Below are 19,816 nucleotides of genomic sequence, written 5' to 3'. Positions count from 1 at the left end.
AATTAATAGGTACGAAATTACTCTACTCGATAGCCTATTATCCCCAAATAGACGGCCAAACTAAATGAATAATCTAATAGGTTAAATCAATAGTATAAATCTATATTTATTACCTAAAAGACCTATAGTAGTAGGAGATGATTCTACCTAAACTTCAATTTAAATTTAATAATACCTTAAATATATCGACTAAAGCTTCGCTAAACTAAATTATTCTTAGTTTTAACCCTAATAATATTATTAGCGCGCTTATATACCCCCCTATAGATTTATTTAATTGTATCGCAGAACGACTCTAGGCCTATAATGCAATAGCTATTACTACTATACGAATAAAATTATATTATAATAATAAATACTACTTTACCTTCTTTTAATTAGGAGATAAGGTATTTATCTATCTCGACAAAAAAGGATATTTAATTCCGTTATAACTTAGCTAAAAGTATTTAGCTAAATTCATAGGCCCGTTTAAGGTAATAAAATGTATAGGTAGGTCCGCCTATAAGCTTAACCTTTTAGACACTTAGCGAATATACCTAGTTATTTTAATTAACTACCTTAAACTATTTATTCTAGATATATTTAATAGACTAGTACTAATAGTAGCACTAATCCGTCTTACCGATTATAATATATAGCTAATAATCGACTACCGGTATATAACGAATAGAATATAATACTATATTAAGTTTATCGACCTTAATAACTTACATAATTAGTAGTTGATAACTAATATACTATTAAGAAAAACCTTTAGCCTGAAGTTACTTTAAAAATAGAATAATACTCTTTTATTTACCTCTCTATTAGCAAAAGATAATTATTATAATAACCACCTTTAACTTCTAGCCTAATAAGCATTAGACTTACTCGATTAGCCTCCGCTATAGATATAAATAACCTACTAAATATTTTATATAGAATGCTATAGCTAACCTATAATTACTAGGAGATCGATAAATTTTAACGATTTTTTAGTCTAAATACGCCCTATACCTTATTAGCTATTTACTTTTCGTCCTAAAAGCATAAAATTCCACCTTATATACTCGATAAATTGCCTCTAAAATAAATCCTTCCCTATTTCGACCTTTACCGATTAATCGCCTTACCCTAAAATAGCTTCTTTATTAGATAAATTTATATCCTACTCTAAATTAACGATTACTATAGCATTGCCTATACTATAATTGCCAAAATAATCTAAAGAGATTTCTCCTATATTAATAATTAGAAAGCTATCTATTCGATAAATAGCTTATTACTTAATTCTATCGACTAATTCTTCTAATAGCCTTAAAAGAGATAAAGAACCCTATTTAATATATAGAAGAATCGCTAGCCATATAAATAGTAGGATTAAATCACCTAATAGACCTTACTTAAAGCCTAATATAATATAGTATTTAACTATTGAGTCATCTAATCGCATATTTAGCGAGATACTGAAAAACCTAAACTATATAATAATATCTACCTCACCCTAACCTCACTATATACTATATATATAATTTCCCTTTCGCCTTTTTTATACTCTTTATCTTTCCTAACTTAATACCTATAACTTCCTCTATATTAGCGATCCTATAGTCTGCTTAGCCTGCATCTTATTCTAATAATATCTATATAACCTTTAGCACTATAATCCCGGTAGAATATCATTAGCATTATCTAAGCATATAGCCTAAATTCGCTATAATATATCCTTATAAGATATTTCCTTGCATATCGATAGGTATTACTATAGGAGGTTATTAAATTAGCCTCCCTAGCGAATATTATTCTCTTACTTAATCTTGCTAATATATATACTACCCTATTAAATAATACCTTAACTAAAAAACTCTTAGCCGCCCCTTAAGTCCCTAAGGACCTATAGGACATCCTTTAAGCTATTATCTCCAAAATAATCTAGGGACCCACCTTATCGAGAAATACTAAATATCAAAATGTATACCAATACCATTAGGACCTTTTAGATTAGATTCCTCTATATCCTATGCCTATTATTGATGCATAGTAACGCTTCTATCTAGATAAGCCTATAATAGAAATAACGCCCTCTAGCCTAATACTAATTACCTCTTTCACCTTAATCAATTAATAGCAACCTCTGCAGCCTATACCCCCTCTAGTATTATCCCACTTACCCTCCGACGATATCCTTAAAGAATTAATAAATTTAACCCAATATATCTCTAACCTTGCAAAAGGCCTTCCCGCCGCCGATACAGCCTAAGAACTAGTAAAGCTGATTTATATCGCTTCCAACCTACTAAAAGCTATTTATACCCACTTCGCCTAAACTAACCTTATTAAAGAAATGGCAGACTTTAATTATCTAGCACCTCGACTCATCCTTGCTTTAGAGAAACAATTTAAGCAATTACTCTAATATACAGAAGCCCTTAAGCATCACTTAAAACTCATCGAGGAACAGATAACTTAATAGAAACAGCAAATATTCAAACTCACTAAAGCTTTAAATCGTAATGCATCGGCTCTATACTAATTCACTAATGCAATTCACCGCACATCAACCACTAGTATTGCAGAGCCACAATTCACCGATGCGACTCACTATATATCAACCATTAGTATTGCAGAGCTACCATTAGCATCTTCGATACCTAAGCCGATAAAATCTATAACTCCTAAGCTAGTAAAAAAAAGACCTCGTATAATAAAACGAACGACCTATACAGCCTCTATATTAGCAACCGCGATAGAATCGACTTAACCACCCGCCGCTACTATATCCCTCACCCTACCGCTATATAATAACGCCTACTTCGACGAGGCGTGGGGTGACAGATAGGAATAGAATTCAGGCGTTAAAGATAATTAAGTCACAGCGAGGACACTGTTTTTTTTGACGGGCGGCACTTATCATATATCACTCACGTAATAGCCTCACGTGATAATACCCATATATATATACGCATAGATTAGCTCCCTATAGATATTAGCTAGAGAGAAGAACCAAGCCTATTACAACACACACTCTGACCTCATTGATCGTGACATGCACTCACTGCACGGACGCCGAGTGCCAGCCTAGAGGCCACCTCACCTTTCCGCGCCAAGGGCCGCCGCAGCGCCTGAGCCGCCGACGCACCGCCCAAGCTCTCCCTGTCGCGCACCCCCAAGGCCAGCTCGTGCTCAACTGCCTTGCTGGCAAAGCACCCCGTGTTCCCGACCAAACCTCCCTGTTTGCCGCTCCCCGCCCGCCAATCTCCGTCTCTTCTTTACTCCGTAGCTCTCCCTTCTGCTCATCTTTGCCTTCTCTTTTTTTTTTTTTTTTTTTTTTTTCTTATCCCCTTCCCATCTGCCCCAATCATCCCCCCCCCTTTTCCCCTTTTCCAACGCCAGTCGCTGCCTTCTTGATAACCTGCGATTCATCTTCGCCCTCGGCTAACCTGCGTTCGTCCTTTGCCCGCCATGTTGCTCGCCTCGTTGCTTTCCCTGCTCGTCCTGCAGGTCTTTGGCGCGGCTGCGGTATGAGCCTCCCCCCCCCCCTCTTCCCCTCGTCAACGTCCCCCAGCTCCAGCTCAGCTGCTACAGCTCAGCTGCTATCAATCTCTTTACCCCCCTTGCGCTGATCAGAGCTCCCTTCGCTGTTGGGAAGCCCAAGCGCGCCGTTTGCAAAATATGCACTTCCCCCCCCCCCGACTGACTGACTGACTGACTGACGGTGCCGTGTCTAGGCCGATGCTGCTCCCGCCGACGACGATGACGGCACCCCCCCCCGCCAGCCTAGGCTCGCGGCCAGCGTCAAGACCACCTTCCCCGACGGCGACGTCCTCGGCGTCCGCCTCGTCAACGGCCGCCCGACAAAGGCCCTCGTCGAAATCACCAACAAGGAGGACGGCCCCGTCGAGCTCGCCTTCCTGGCCGGCCTCCTCGCCACCACCAAGCAGCTGCCCAAGGACGCCCCCGCGTACCAGTCCATCATCCGCAACTTGACCGCCGTCAAGTACAACCACGAGATCGAGGCCGGCGAGACCAAGGCCTTCCCCTTCTCCTTCGCCCTGGACATGCAGCCGCAGGAGGTGAAGCTGCAGATCGCCGCTGTGTTTGCCAAGGACGGCAAGATGCACCAGCTCAAGGCTCACGACGGCGTGGCATCCATTGTCGAGCCTCCTACCAGCTTCCTCGACCCTCAGATGTATGTTGCAAAAAAGCCCCAGTCTGCGCGTAGCTGCAGGAATTCTTCTTGCTCACTCCCTCGTGCTAACCCCCCCCCCCCCCCCCCTTGTGCTCAGCATCTTCCTGTACCTGGTTCTGTCTGCTGCCTTTGTCGGCACCCTCTACTTCGTCTACAAGACCTGGATCGAGGCTCTCTTCCCCCAGGCTAAGCGCTCCTCCAAGACGTCGGGCGGAAGAAAGACCAAGGCCGTCGATGCCGACGCCTCCCTCTCTGGCTCCGAGTCCGTCGGTGTTTCCACCGGCGCCAAGACCTACGACGAGAGCTGGATCCCCGAACACCACATCAACCGACCGGTTGCGAAGCGCCTCAAGTCCAACCCCAAGAAGAAGGGCGCCGAGTAGAAACCACATGCTGCCGGCACTGTGGTGACGAAACCGAAGCGCTCTGCTGAAAGCCAAAAAAAAGGGGGGGCATACATCCATCACGGGGGTCATTGAGGAAACAACTTGGGCGAGAATGGATGCGATACGACGCGGTGCACGAGGTAGAAAACGCCCTCCGCTAATGATTCTACGCACAAAATGAAAAGGGGGTCAACGTATCTGGAGGTGGCAGGTACCACTGTGAAATGGGGCTCGCCTCTTCAAAAATACCTTTTTTTTTTTATAATTCATACGGATCTTGATTTTTTTTTTTAACTGTATGGGTTTTTTTTTTTTTTTTTTTTTTTTTTTTTTAATAGGTGGGAGGGCCGTCTGCATGAGTCTGGACTGCCACGCAGCTACTGTGCAGTATTGTGCGAATGGGAAAAGCAAATACAAAAAAGATTCATTCAGGCGCACCAAGGCGTGACTCTGGCCGTCTCGGCGTAAGTCTCTCGTGCGCGGGAAAAGTGTCGACGGCAATCCATGTCATGACTCGCCTGGCGACGTCTGCATGGGAATCCGGTAGCTACAGAGAGTCATGTGGCGAGTTGTCGCCGTTGCTGCAAGTTCCCGGGTTTCCCGCCTTCTTGATTCCCGGGTTTTCCTACTTTCTCCCCCCCCCCCTTGGTGTCAGCTCGTAAATGTACAACGAGAGGCTGCTGCATCTATCCCTCGGCCGCGTCACACCCGTCAAACGAAGCAGCCCTCGCCTGGAACGAAACCCCATGACGCAGAACGAGCCACCCCCCCCCCTCAGGCCGCCGCTCTTTGCTCGGCCGCCTCGGCCGCCAGGAAGCTCATGACAGCCTTCTCCTGCACCGTGGCATCGTCCCGCGCCGCTTCCCCCGGCTCCTCGGCAGCACGCCCAAACAGACACTCCCACAGGTCGCCCCTGTCGACCATCTCGCCCGCCGAGCGGTCCTTGCTCATCAGCTTGGAGAGGGCCGCGTGCTCCAGCTCCAGCGTGTTGGCGGCGTCGAAGCGCGCGTCGGGCAGGTCGCAGCAGCCGCCGCCGCCGCCGCCGCCGCCGCCGCCCATGTGGTGCATGCGCCGCCGCACAGAGAGGTTGTGGATGCTCTCCTCGACGGTGCCGGACACGAGGTACAGCCAGACGGTGGTCTCGTGCTGCTGGCCGATGCGGTCGACGCGCGCAATGGCCTGCAGCTCGAGGGCCGTGTGCAGCAGCGGCTCGCACAGGAAGACGTGGCTCGCGTTGACGAGGTTGAGCCCGCTGGCGTGGGCGCGCGCGTGCAGCAGGAACACCTCGGTCGCGGGGTCCTCCTTGAAGGTCTGGATGCCGTGGGCGTCGTCGACCGAGGCGTGGCCGATGCGGAAGCGTCGGAAGGCGTTGCGGAGGACGTGGAGGAAGTCGCGGTACCTGGCAAGATCCACGCGCACACGAGGTCAGAGAGAAGAGAAGAGAAGAGAAGAGAAGAGAGAAAGAAAAAAGATGCATGGGAAAAACTAGACTGACTGGGAGAAAACGACCGACTTGGCCGCAGGGTCCGACTCCCTCAGCCACAGGAGGTGCCGGACCAGCGTGTCCACCTTGGTGGTAAAGGACGGCCCGTCCAGCTCGACGTTTTTGATCTCGGCCAGCTTGTCGGCGTTGAACTCGGAGTAGATGGCCGTCCGGGCGGGCGAGCTGACGGCCCGGCCCGGCCCGGCGCGGTCCCCGGCGCGATCCCCGGCGGAGGGGTCGCTCCGGACCTGCAGCTGCTGCGGCTTGATGGCAATGTCGTGCAGGTTGGAGGGCCTGAGACCTCGCTTGCAGATGGGGCAGTTGTGGTGCGCCTTGAACCACAGCCTCATGCACTCCTTGCAGAACTGGTGCCCGCAGACGGTCAGGACGCCCGTCACAAAGGCCGTCTGGCAGATGACGCAGACGCGCGGCTCGTTGGACCTGCTCCCGGCCTCCTTGAGATTCAAAACTGCAGCCACCGGAGCAACGCCCGGCCATGTTAGCACGGAGGAGAGGGAAGCCAAGCCAATCAATCAGGCCGGGGGGGGGGGCAACCTACGATAGCGGTGCTTGGCCTCGGCCGAGGAGAGCTTCTTGCGCAGCTCGTCCTCTGCCTGCTGGAGCTTGGCGGCGGCGGCGTCGGTCTTGGGCCCCTGCGCCGGGAGCACCGAGTCGGAAACCGCCTGCAGCTGGCGGTAGTACTCGAGGCGCGCGTTCATGGCGGCCTTGAAGGCCTCAATCTCCGACTCGAGCGCCAGGGCCGCCTTGTTCTGCTCGTTGAGCAGGGCCTGCGTGGCCTTGAGCTGGTCCGCCGCGATCCGGGCCTCGGCCGCCTCGCGGCAGCTCGTCGTGCTCGCCGCCGTCATCGTCGTCACCGTCGCTGAGGCGTCGCGCGAAAGCCGCGTCTGCAGCTGGCGAAACTCGGCAATGGCGGCCCGCATGGAGAGGTGCGCCCTCCTGGGCGGCTTGACGGCCGCCCGGTGCCGGAGCATCTCCACCATCCTCTCCGGCGCGGGCCCTTCCCCGGCCTTGGCCAGCCGGAGGCTCGTCTCCGTCTCGTGCCTGGCCAGCTCGTTGGTCTGGCCGGATATGGCGTCCTGCCGGTCGGCAATGGCGGCCCGCAGCGTCGTCACGTACACCATCAGCAGGTCCTGCATCTTGGCCGAGTCGCCCAGCTCTTCGCCCGTCGTCTCGACGCCGTCGTCCTCGTCCACCAGCGGGCGCAGCAGCAGCCGCACCACCTGCTCGCGCCACTCGTCAATGACGTTTGCCTGCTCGTTCAGCTCCCCGTACAGCACCGCCAGGTCGTCCGCGACGCGGCCGCTCTCGATCCCTCCCGCGGGGGGGCTCGCGCAGAGCTCCGGGATTTCCGCAAACGTCTGCGCGGACGCCTTGCGCGCGATTCTGCTCATGAGCTGGCCCGCCTTCCTGTTGCTCTCGCCGAGAATCTCTCTCCTCAGCGCCTTTGCCTCGTTGTAGCCGCCGTCTTCGAGCTGTTTCAGGCGTTCAAACTCTTCCGACCCCGGCCTCGTCATTTCCTTGTTCTCCCTGATTTGGAAATATGCGTTTGCGCAGAAAAACACGGCTCGGTGGTGCAGCTCCAGCGCAGATCGAAGCCTTCGCCGACATTCGCCAATCTTGCCCTTCATTCCAAACTCTTCAGGCTCATCATCATTGTTATCGTCATCATGGAAATCATCACCGTCGTCGTCGTCGTCACCACCACCTTCTTCTGATTTGGCACCATCTTCTGATTTGGGCGCCTCGCGAGCACGCTCCTCGTCCTCGGCCCTCCTCACGGCTTCTTCTCCGCCAACTTCTCGAATGCTGTCCTTGAGATTTGCTCTGGCATCCTCCACAAGCCTCCCCGTCTCCTTCCTCACATCCTGCCACAGCTCCAACGCTTCCTTGACGCGCGGTCCGTTCTCGTACAGCTGGCCCCTATTCAGGCGGGTCTGCAGGTACGCCCTTTCATCCGCCCTGATGGCGTTCTCGCTCTGCTCCAGCATGGCAGTGAGCACTTCGTCAATGGTCCTCATGGGCCGCGCTTTGCTGTAACCCAGCAGACGACGGCTGTAAGTGCCCACCTCGGGATGAAGCGTCGTCTGCCGCAGGCGGTTCAGCCAAACCCTCATGACGTCCTCATACTCCACCGGGTCCCAGTCATCTGCTTTGGGGGAGCCATCGACTTCGAGTCCACACTCGCCAGCCATTTGCTTGAACAACGACTGGTAGTGTTGCTCTTCAACCGCGGTAAACGGCATGCTGACGACGAATCTCTTCTGGGCGGGGAGCTGAATCTCGTCCCGAACTAGTGCCTTTGTATGGCGCAAGGCTATCGAGTTGAATATCTGCTGGAACAGGCTTTTATTGCTAGCGGTCAACGCTTGCCATGTTTGCGGCGACGAGCAATATGGCTCGTATTTCAAAAACAACAGTAGACCGAAAAGATCCTTCACATCGTCCTTTACCGGCGTTCCGGTGATCCCCCAAGCGTTGACACGGGGCAGAACGCGCGCAACGGACGCGGCCTGGCTGTATCCGTTCTCTATCATTTGCGCCTCGTCGAGGCACAGTCTCCACCAGGATATCTTGACCAGCGGCGACGTGGCCCGATGGTACGCTCGTTCGTATCGACGAGACCGCTCAGGTGGCTCAACCGTAAAATGAACTTCGGCTGACAGAACGGAGTACGTGGTGATGACTACGTCGTACCCGCAGAGCTCCTGGATGGCTGACCCTTCATCCCCATCTCGCAGCTTTTTGCATCCCTGGTAATGTTTGACGCGCAAACTCGGGGCGTGCCTTGCCATTTCCGTGATCCACTGCTGTCTTAGGGACTCTGGCGTGACAATCAAGGTGGCGCCCGTCGTTGCCAGATCGCCGTCCGTCTTGACTCCGCTTGGCTGAGTTTGACATTGAATATCGACTCCTCTTTTATGCAGGAGAATGAGCCCAAGAACCTCCAGCGTTTTCCCGAGGCCCATCTCTTCCGCCAAAATGCCGCCTTTCACGCCTTCGGCTGCCGTGTCGTACAGTTCCGTGTCTCTGGCGACGGTCTGAAATACGTCGCTGACAAATACCGTCTTCCCATCAGCGTCCCGCACCGAGCGGAAACTGCTGATTGAGGGAGATTGTAACCTCTGCGGGAGTAGCTGCAGCCTCTCTTCCGGCCGGGACCACTGCACACCTTCTCTTGTCAGCATCCATTGCAGCGTTCTGTTCTGGTACGGGAACAAGCTTGATTCCAGGCCCGGGACGAGAATGTGGAGAGGCTCGTCGTTTTTCGGGGGCACATGTGCGGCTTCGTAAAAGTGCATCGGCGACCTGGCCCCCTCGTCGTGGTCTTCCGCACTGGGCCAGCAATAATCGATGAGCCGGCTCGTCGCTTTCCGATCTTGCAACTTTGGCATTGGCAGAAAGGGCGAGGGCGTCTCGTTCCAATGCAAGCTGAAGGTCATGTCAAACGACACGCGGCCATCCCGACAGGCCAGAGTCAAGACAGCCCCGGCCCAGACGTCGCCGGGGCTGTCGCGTTTGCATCTTGCGCCGGCAATCTCCAGGATACGCACAGCGCCTTCTTCTGCCTCGTTTGGCCTTAGAGCAAAGCTGGCACAAGAGAGCGCCGCCGCGCTGCGCTGGCGGGACGACATGAACAGGACGCCTTGTCGCACGCTGAACTTCAGCACCTGCGCAGCGTCCACGCACGACGCTTCAAAGGCGCCCAAGTCGCCATCCCGCAGGCGGCGAGTAAAAGATATTCGTCCCCTCGCGACGGGAATCGGAAGAAACGGCTCGGTGGCGATCTTGCGACGCTTGGGGTTCGAGCCCGAGTCATTCTGGGCTTGGGTTCGCGAGGCTGAGGCAAGACGGGCGAGACAGTCGACAATCTCACGCGGAACCGCGTCTTGAAGCCATACGTATTAGAAAAGCTCAGCCGTCGTAACTCTGCAAAGGCAGAAATCGACCCACCGTCTACGCCCACCTCCAAGCCTGCTGATGTAGGTTCTTTGAGCGACCTCTGCGCCGCTGCTCTTTTGGGCATCTTGTAGATCAGAGCCACGTATCCGATGCGTCCCGGCTAGGAGCTGACCAAGGAGGACGATTCATGGCGGCCCCGCGTAAGATGCGAGTCGAGATGGGAGTCGTGAGTGGGTGGCTGTTCAACTGCTCATCCGAGGTTTCTTCCTTAAAAAATTTATGATGGATTCAACAAACCTGCCCGCCGCCAGCTGCCCGGCTGCCCAGCTGCCCCACCGTTGTCGCGGCCAGTCGACCAATCTGCAGCTGTCATTTCCGCCACAAGTCTGTCGTTAAGGCAGCCTTGCTTACATAAGGTGCTTGAGGATGTTCCTTTTTCTTCCAGTCGGTGAATTACTTCGAAGAGCCCTTCCTGCCTTTGGACGGGGGTCTTGCATACGCGACAGAAAACTGAGGCATCGGCGTGAGAAAATATTCTGCTAAGCTTACTCCGTACGCCTGCACGGAAGGTAATCAATTACTCGGCTCTGCGCCCGCTTCCCCCGTTTCCCCCCTGCAGTCAATGGCCAAGACCGCACGTCATGAAAGATCGATCATAGCATGCTAAGCCCCCCCCATCCACACAGGTCATCATGAAGGCGTCAAGCCTACGGGCCTCGCTGTCGCTCTTGGCGCCAAAACCCTGCCTGTTCAGCGGCGCCCAGACCAGATTTCTCCACAGGACCAGACCGCCTCACGAGATACCCCAACCGCGACCCTTCGTCCCCGACGTGCCGACTTTTCTGACGCTCATCGGGCGCGGCCTCAGCAAGCACGCATCCAAGTTCCCGTCATGGGAGGCCCTCTTCTCTCTTACCTCGCCCGAACTCAGGGAACTCGGCATCGAGCCGCCTCGGAACCGACGCTATCTCCTCCAGTGGATGCAGCGCTATCGCAAGGGGGCGCTGGGTCCCGGGGGTGATTTCGAGCACGTCAGGGACGGCAAGGCCATCCTGAAGGTGGCTACGCCGCCTGCCTCGGCGGTCAGCGATGCCAAGTGGGTGGTCAACGTCCCCGAAGCCAGCGAAGAGGGAGGCGACGGCGCGGCCCCGGCCCCGGCCTCACAAAGCCTGGTCCGGCCCAGGGGCTACGCAGTCCGCGGTCTGAGGTCAATAGCGGGACCGTACGCCACGCCGCTTCCCGGAGAAGCGGGTGCCATTGTGCAAGTCACCGAGGGCATGTGGGAGCAGCGCCGAGGAAGAAAGGTTGACGGCGGTGAGCGTCGCAGAGCAGAGATCCGTTTCAAGCGTCGCTCTGCTGAGCGCAGGGCAGAGCGGGAGGCCGAGATGATGGCTAAGATGTAGCGGTCAGGCGGAGCTGCGCGGCGGATGTTGCAGACGGATCTGCAATGATCACAGCATACAGCACGGGGTTGCTGGATTGTAAAAGCATTTGTATTTGATAGCACAGCATGAGACGTGTCACGTCCCTCGCCCCCGACATTGGAATATATGAGGTTGCTTGAAGCTCTTGCAAGGAGGGTGCCGAAAGCGATAACCTAATGGGCACATTTTGTGCGTCATCCGATGCCCGGACTTGACTTTTTTTTTTTTTTTTGAATTTCGTTTTTGATTCTGCCTTGGCAAGCAATCGCCACGTCCTCGAGGGCAGCCTGACAGCTCGGCGCACTCGACTTGCCGAGCCCCCAGGCGGCTGGGTTCTTTGAAGCTGGGCTGTAGTCGAGTCAAATCTCCAAGATACGTTTGAAAAGCCCCATGAAGCAAGCTCAAGTGCAACGCCAGCTCACATTCCTTCCACTCCCGGCTGACTCCGCAAGTCCCAGACCTGTCAGTAACGGGCTGGTTCCCAGCTTACTTTGCCTCGTGTCCTAGGGCGGAGCTACGACACACGTTCAAACTCAGCGTCCAAGTTGGCGCTGAGCAAGTGCGGCTTGATTGCTCATGGGGATTACCTGGATACCTCGAGCGTGAGTCAGCGACGCATGCTTGAGTGCAAAACTGTGGCTTCGTTGCCAGCCGGCGCGGATGCCAACTGTTGCGAAACCACGCAGTCGAACAAGCTGGCCTCGGCCAAGGGCAACAATATCTCCTGCTGTATTATTATTCGTGTCACACTCTCCAAAAGGATTCAGTAATGACAAAGTTACCGGAGACCAGAAACTACCCACGATTTCTCGACAGACGCAGCAATCATCCATTCGAGCCATGTGCACACGTACACTGGCAGAACGTCTGCTCATGCTCCGATGAGTATTCCGTACTGCTTGTCCCTTCTCTTGGCGCCAGACTGGCAACTCACACACCCCTTCTCAGCCATGAAGGCCCCGACGTGGAAACACTCAGTCTCTTTCCAAGTGATTCTCCTCCCACACCCTGAGCGAACATGTTCATCTCCGGTTGGTCGATGTAAACGATGGAAAAGAAACGCGGCTGAGAACCAGGGCTGGCGTTGCATTGTGTGCTGCCACAAACACATGCAGACAAGCTTACACTGCATGCTGCAATCAGGGTAGTTCGGGGGGGGGGTGTGGGGGGGACGCGCTGCTTGGTTTTTGCCCCGAGACAAGCCGTAAAGTCGTTAACGGAGAAGTCACCCGAAAGGCCTTAGTTGAGCTACAACCGACAACCGAGAGAAACGAGTGACGACCCTCGGCATGGCGAGTACAAAAGCGTAGTGTGCCTGTCTTGCTGCAGGCTGAGTTCGCAACGCCCAGGAACAGAAGTTGATCAGGAAAGAGGAAAAGTCTCCCAGGCACTTGACGCCCAGGAACAGAAGTTGATCAGGAAAGAGGAAAAAGTCTCCCAGGTACTTGTTGGGTAACGTTGGCTAGCTGTTGAACTCTTGCGATTCCGTGCCATGTTCGTCGAGGCTTTGACTCCCCCTGTTGCAGCTCCATTTTCTTGGTTCAACACACTCCGGCCTGCTCGAATCTGGAATCCGGTGTCAGACGAGAGGACCCTCTCAAGAACTATTCCCTGTCACAGCGTCATGGCAGCGATGGAGCAGGGGCATGCAGGGCGTTGCAGCCATTTGCGTGATGAAGCACGCCCCCCGTCCAACACTTGGATGCAATGCTCCGTACCCACGCAGATGCTCTACAATACTTGGGGAGAGCAAGGGTATGAGCAATAAGCATGTTCTAGACTTTTAGACTTGCCCACAGGGTACGAAGCATGTAGTAGTTACTTGCCGGGCTGTCGCATCTCAGTGCTACGCAACGCAACGCAACGCAACGCGACGCAACCACGCCACGTGCCGTCCAGTCACATCCCGCGCATCTTGTAGGTAGGGCCGAGGCAATGCATGTTTTCGGGCAGTGGGCAACCATCTCTTGTCTGTCGACCCCGGATCCGAACCGTCTTGTTTCCATTGCACTCTTTTTTTTTTCTTTCCCCCGAAGCGCTTTGCAGACAGATTGGCTGAGACATGCAGCCGAGTGTGCGCAGGGCTGATGTCGTTTCCAACGGCCAAAACGTGAAGTCATTTTCACCTCGCCTGAATTGCTGCAGCTCCAAGAGGTATCCGCATCCGCGTCCGCGTCCGGATAGGGGAATCAAACCACACTCAGAAAGGATGGCATCTCGTCGCTGGTCAACTGGGCCGGCTAGAAAGTCTCCATTTGGTCATCCACGGCTGACGGTGAACCTGACGTGTCGCCTCGAGCTTATGCGAGCCAAAATCCTGACTCATTGGCCAAGCGAAAGGCATGAAAGCATGCACCTAGCAAAACTAGGCCCGCAGCTGTTCCGTCCGCTAGCCAATGAAGGGGCAAATCGAGCATGTCTTTCTCATCGAGGACCCCAGGACCCCCCGTTACTTGACATGGCTTTTGCTGGGGAGTGTCGGCGTGGGCAATGTGTTCCGCGCACATGGAGCCCTGAACAAATGCAAGGGAAGAAGAGCACAAGACCATAAGGAGCATGGTTTGTCAAACTTGCGACGGGGAAGCTTCGTCTCCGACGTGACCAAACAGGCAAATGTTTTCTCGACGAGCTGCTCCGAATCGCGCGTGTGCGATTTGCCGTGGCGACGAAACGATGATGGCGATGAGGCGATGATGGCATGACGGGCTGCACCCAGCCCCCCCTCCCCAAAGTGTCAACTGGTTTGAATGAAACGCACGCCCGTCAAAGGGGGCACCGGCCCAACAGGAGGCAGCCACCGTCAGCCCAGCCGTTGGTACTGTGACCTTGTTCCCAAATATACATATATGTTGGCCGCCCCCCCCTGTTTTGCCGCATTTTCAAGCTTTCGAACCGTTTCCCTATTGCGGTAACGCTCTAGGCAGCAGCGAAAAGAACGGGATGGAATGGAGAGACTCTGACACAGCCGAACTGCACTAAGCCATGCAAACGCCCCGTTTGCTCGTAGGGCTGAGTGTGGAGAGACATGTTACAACAAGTTCTTCAAGAAGGGGAAAGCTTCAGCAACAGCATGCCTGTTCAAACGGCAGGGCCTTGATGCTGCCTCGGACCAGTTGTAGGCATACTGGCGCCTGCCACAGCACAGGATGGATGCCCACGCACCCCACGACTGTCAACCAAGCTCGCGACTTTTTGTGGCAAAGGCCGTATTTTGCTGGCAGGCTCCTAGCGGTACCAAATTATATAATCACAGGCATCCGGATTGTCGCAACGGATAGGTGGACCGACCACAAAACCAAAGGGGCATGCCAGGGGGGCAGGGGGGAGGGAAGGGAAGGGGGAAGGGGGGGGTGTTGGTTCCGAGAAAAGAAACCGACTGCTTCGGCACAGTCAGCAGCAATCTTCAGATTCAGCCATTCTCCAGGACCAATCCATCGGACAGATCCAAGGCTGAAACACAAAGAGGACCGGCGTCTTTCTCTCCTTGCAACGTTGCTTACAGGAGCTTTTCTGTGATGTGCACCTGTATCAAGTGGAATAACCGGTTAGGTGAAGGCTATCTCGACAGAGTTCTTGGGGGCATTGCATGCTCGTCGACTCCTGTTTGCCTGCCGCCTTTATAGAGTTCGTCGTCAGTCTGGCAAGTTTCTCCTGCTAAATGAAATTGCGATTTCACACTACGGCAACCAATGTAAGTAATATCTTGTACGTACTTTGCGTCGCAGGCGCCAAATATTCGGCGAGGGGCTGGACACGTCTGGGGTTGAGAGAGTCTGGTTGGTTGATAGATTCTCCAGGCAGGAAGCAACATTAGCATCATGAAATTGAAGCTGGTCTGAACGTTGCTGTCGATGCCGGTAAAAGACGGGCCGGGCCATTCCCATCACGGGGCGGGCAGTTGGCAGGGGGGCGATGACAGTAGGCAGTGGGCAGCAGGCAGTGGGCAGCAGGCAGTTGGCAGTTGGGCAGTTGGGACAGTGAGGGGTCGCGCCTGCCTGCACGCGCACCGTCTGGTGTCAATCTGGTTTGTTCCAGTCTTTAGCGGGAAAGACCAGACCCAGACCCAGACGCAGAGCCAGCCCTCAGCTCAGCCAACAAAGGGAACAAACAAGTCCACGCACGGTGAACAGGGCAACTACCGTCCCTCCCCGCAAACCGTGTATGTAGGTAGGCGTCAACAACGACTGAGCCTTCTTGCTTGGGTCAAATGTATGTATGTAGCCATTGACATGGACCCCCAACTAATAATTGGTGACGCCAGCCACCTCTGGCCACCGTCTCGTCTTCTCGCGGGTTCTGCCCCGGCATGGGCGCGCGCGCCGACGCCGAAAGGGACGGACAAATGCCACGTGTCAACGTTTCTCAACCGTCCGCCGTTCGTCCCACAGCCAAGGCCAAGCCGGCAACTTGATGCGTCCGCCTTGCGAGACGGAATAAGACGGACATTCCTCGCGACATTCCTCACGACTCACGAGAGTTTGGAGCCTGAGTGCCCTTTTCGAGATGACTAATGGAGGAAGAAACATTGCACGTACTCCGCGTCCGGTGCTAGCTGGAATCTTCCGTCTCAGCTGGGGGAAAAATTACACGCACCAACCACGTTTCATACTTTACACCACCAAAAGAACCGTTGCCACTGTGGAATCAACTTTCAGAACCTTACGAGGTAGGTGCAGTACGGAGTGCCTGGTCCACATACAGCAAGCCTCATACCTCATACATACCACGTACATACGGTACTGTACCACTGTACCGTGGTATGTATGCCTGCCTGCCTGCCATCGGAGATGCTGGATGCTGGATGCTGGATGCTCGGTTCAAAGTCACCAAGTCGTGGGTGACCTCTGGTGACTGGTGACGTCCTCCTGTGGACTGACTGACTGACTGACTGACCGACTGACTGACTGACTGACTGACCGACTGACTGACTGTTCAGTGTTCAAGCCGCCGCGCCCGTCTCCCTCCCTGCTTTATCCGACGGGTTGGCCATGACCAAGACTTCAGACGTAAAGATGCGGGGGCCCTTTGTTCCCACCCTCGTATGTAGGTTAGGTTAGGTAGTTGACAGCTAGCTGCTAGTGCGTTATCAGGCTTCGGCACTGGGAAAGGTGGTTCTGGCTTCGCCGTCCGTTGCCGTTCCGAGACTCCGGCAAGCTGTCGGAACAAGTCTGGTAAAATGCCAGGCATCAATCACCCATGGCCGCACAACCGCCACCCGGCGCATCTGGGTTTCCTTTGCGGTTCGTCGGGGGATTGGATGGATGGATGGATGGATGCATGGAAACTGGCACATCGCAGACTGCGAATCGGAGATTTTGCCCTTTCGGCTCCTGCACCCCCCCCCCCCCCTTTCCCCCGTGCATGTCATTCATTGCGTTGCGCAGCCGCAGCTTCTCCAGAAGAGTTAGCCCGGGCTGTTGGCATGATTTGATAGTCCAGAAGCTAAAACCAGAAGAGATGGCGCGTGGCTTTTATTGACATTGCGCACATATATTGTTATAAAGATCTCGATCTACTTACTCCAGGAAGATGTAGTCGTTTGGCACCAGAAAAAACCTACCCCGGCCTGGGGTCTATTTCTTGCTCGCCCGCGAGGCGTGCGCCGGCCAAAAAAAAACTCAAGCATGGTTTCTTTGGGGGGGGGGGGGGGGGGGGGTCCAGGTCAAGGAGTGATATGATGCCAAGGCCGAGTGTCGTCAGTCGCCACCGTGTCAGGCTTGCCGGCCGCGACGACGACGCCGAGGTAGGCTCTGGAGCCCCCGGTCCTGTTATGCGCGAAAGAATGAAATACTGCCTGCCGATTTGAGTCATTGCAAAAGACCGTGAAGGTGAAGTGAAGCACCTTGGCACGGGGTGGCTCACGTAAAGGGGGCTATTGGCAAGGCTACGCAAGGCTAAGGGAATGTTGAGGTCCGGTGTCTGGCATTAGCCATGGTATGGTATGTATGGTATGCTTCCCAAAAAAAAAAGATAAGAAAAAGTCTTGGAACAGGACCGCTTTTTTTTTTTCTCGGCTTTTATCATGGGGCCAACTATTGTCAATAGCGTACGCGCGTTTGTTTGGAGATGCCAGACCCGGGGAAAATCAGTTGACGTCTGTACATAGTAGCGTCTAGTGCATGCGCCGTGCGCGCGCCAGACCAGAACACCGTCATGTCACCAGCCAGCGCAGCCTTCTTTGCATAGTGGCAGTAGTATGCACACGGCCCTTCCCGTTGGCTATAGGACTATACTAGCACGGCTTCCATATGTTTGGTTTCTGTCTGATAGACGCCGAGTGGCTCATTTTCCCCCTCTTCTTCCTTATCTCGGTGCCCGGTAACGGGGACCTGCAATGCAACCACCGCCACCACCACCACCACAACAACCTCCACCACCACCACCACCACGTATTCACGTAGGATGCTTGCTTTGGTACCTAGGAAATAACCTGCACTAACGATGCATCCTGATGTTGACGCCGTGATTGATTCCGGATCGTTGACCTCGTCACCCCCATTTTCAGGGCATGGTGTTGTTGACATGTACGTTGCTCGTTGCTGCTGTGATGCCGCGTGCCCCGAGGCCGAATAACCCCAGGCCGTGATGCGCAATGTTGCATGATACTCACCCGCAAGATGGTGTGGACTGCTCGGCAAGACCGTTGAAATCCCTCCAATGAAGTCAAGGAAACTAGCAAAAGCTTAAATCCTCCCTTCATGGCCACGGAACTGGCAGGGACTTTTCGATGGTGGCAAGGAGTGCCCAACGCCTCAACTTTGATCTATTGAATCATGGTTAACCGCTAGGGAGCGAGGTTGACAAGGCAAAGTCTGCTCATGACACGTCTCGCCATTGCACCAACTATGTATGCCTCGTGACTCGTGAAGCTTTTTCTTCAAGCTTTGGGTGGATGAGAAAACACGGGCGTTGTTGTCGCGTGCTGCATGTAGAGGTTGAGGAAATCCCGAGTCATCCATCAGGCCTCGCGTCCAGATCGTATATTCAACCCCACGATGCTGAGTTCATCGATTTACTTTACTGTTGGCTTTGGTCAAACTTTCCTGGGATCTGGAACCTGGAACCTGGACCCTAGACCCTGGACCCTCGATGCTCTTGCGAATAAACTCGTGGCAGCGACTCGCTGATACTTTGGGCCACGCATGCAGCAAAGGTTCCACGATACCCCGAGGCACCCAAGGTATGTAACCAACCCTTGCCTAGGAGGTAGGAGGCAGGCAGGCTGCTGCCTTTGTTCGTGCTCTGGCGCAACAGATGGATCCAGAATCCTGGGGATTCCAGAATCCAGACGGCAGTTAGACTTCTGCAACGGCCTCGGCAGCGAATCATGCCATCCGGCTTGGGTCAAGTGTCTGGTTGGCATCGGCCCCCGAGGTTGTGATCTGAGACAGGCGAGTTTAGCCCCCCCGGTGGCTACAGGCAGGGGGCGTGAACTCCAGACTTTCATGTTGCAGTCGACATGGACGCCTCACGCGCCAAATGAACGGGTGGCTCGCAGCGCTCTGAGCATCTTTTCTTTTCTTTTCTTTTCTTTTCTTTTTTTTTCCCCCGTGGCGTGGATCGACTCTCGTCCCTAGCTGCTTGCACGTTGTTCAGCACCGCACCGCACCCAACGGGCTGACGTCGCTTTTCTTCATTCTTGGACGAGGCTGGCGCCACAGCCAAACACGCCACCCCCCCAAGCCCCACCCCTCCCCCACCCCCGCCCCCCAGCCTCCACCTCCAGGCTCAGCCCAGTTGACCCTTTGCCCGCGTGGGCTGGCGGTAGTTGGCCTCTGGGAAGGCTGGGAGTACGGAGTACGGAGTACGGATACGGAGTAGTAAAGTGCTGGCCGACATGTGCCCTTTTCCCACTTCTGCCTTGGTAGCGGAGCCAGGGCCCCTGAACCCCGGTTGGTGGTTTCTGTCGGTCTCTGTTTGGTCAATGCAAGACGAACGACATCTGGACACGGCACTGACATCAGCCTCTGGAACTTTTTTTCACCATGCAGGCGGCGACAGCGGCAGCGACAGCGGCAGCACTAGCGCGCAAGCGACGACAGTAGAAGGGATGCGGGCGTCTGCAACGATCAAGGGTCGGGGTGTCTGGTGCGAGGTCGGAACCAGAACCAGAACCAGGGCAGGTAGGTACATCTGGTACGGTACGGTACGGAACCATCAAAGATGGCTACGTAAAGTTGCGCCTTCCCCTGCCCTCAATACGCTCGCGACGACTTGAGACTCGACGTTTTTTTTTTTCCAAAGTTGATCCCTTTTTGGGCCGTGACTCGCGACTTTTTCGCTTCCCAAGCACAAGGTTCGCTTTTTGCCCGACACTTGAGCTTAATCTTGTCTGGAACGCGAGGTACTCAGTCAGTCAGTCAGTCAGTCAGTCAGTCAGTCAGCCATTCAAGCGGCGCAGGATCTGCCCGTGGTGAACCAGACCCTCGGC

General features: G+C 54.0%; 4 protein-coding genes across 4 annotated transcripts; 3 read left to right on the top strand and 1 right to left on the bottom strand.

The window, feature by feature from the left end:
* Positions 1 to 3,444: 3,444 nt before the first annotated feature.
* UV8b_03164 (uncharacterized protein) lies at positions 3,445 to 4,554 on the top strand (the record flags this gene model as incomplete). Its single annotated transcript, XM_043140662.1, has 3 exons — positions 3,445 to 3,501; positions 3,711 to 4,171; positions 4,269 to 4,554. 3 exons carry the CDS (start codon positions 3,445 to 3,447, stop codon positions 4,552 to 4,554), a joined length of 804 nt encoding a protein of 267 aa, XP_042996596.1.
* Positions 4,555 to 5,331: 777 nt separating this feature from the next.
* UV8b_03163 (uncharacterized protein) lies at positions 5,332 to 10,085 on the bottom strand (the record flags this gene model as incomplete). Its single annotated transcript, XM_043140661.1, has 4 exons — positions 5,332 to 5,956; positions 6,053 to 6,509; positions 6,600 to 9,947; positions 10,013 to 10,085. The coding sequence occupies 4 exons, from the start codon at positions 10,083 to 10,085 to the stop codon at positions 5,332 to 5,334; spliced, it is 4,503 nt and encodes a 1,500-aa protein (XP_042996595.1).
* A 568-nt stretch (positions 10,086 to 10,653) lies between these two features.
* UV8b_03162 (uncharacterized protein) lies at positions 10,654 to 11,364 on the top strand (the record flags this gene model as incomplete). The annotated part of the gene is made up of 1 exon (XM_043140660.1): positions 10,654 to 11,364. One exon carries the CDS (start codon positions 10,654 to 10,656, stop codon positions 11,362 to 11,364), a length of 711 nt encoding a protein of 236 aa, XP_042996594.1.
* A 3,679-nt stretch (positions 11,365 to 15,043) lies between these two features.
* UV8b_03161 (uncharacterized protein) lies at positions 15,044 to 16,442 on the top strand (the record flags this gene model as incomplete). The annotated part of the gene is made up of 4 exons (XM_043140659.1): positions 15,044 to 15,076; positions 15,183 to 15,218; positions 16,011 to 16,051; positions 16,322 to 16,442. The coding sequence occupies 4 exons, from the start codon at positions 15,044 to 15,046 to the stop codon at positions 16,440 to 16,442; spliced, it is 231 nt and encodes a 76-aa protein (XP_042996593.1).
* Between the last annotated feature and the right edge of the window lie 3,374 nt (positions 16,443 to 19,816).

Source organism: Ustilaginoidea virens, chromosome 2, assembly GCF_000687475.1.
Source record: "Ustilaginoidea virens chromosome 2, complete sequence".
Taxonomy (NCBI): Eukaryota; Fungi; Ascomycota; class Sordariomycetes; order Hypocreales; family Clavicipitaceae; genus Ustilaginoidea; species Ustilaginoidea virens.
This window is presented reverse-complemented; position numbering and strand designations above follow the sequence as displayed.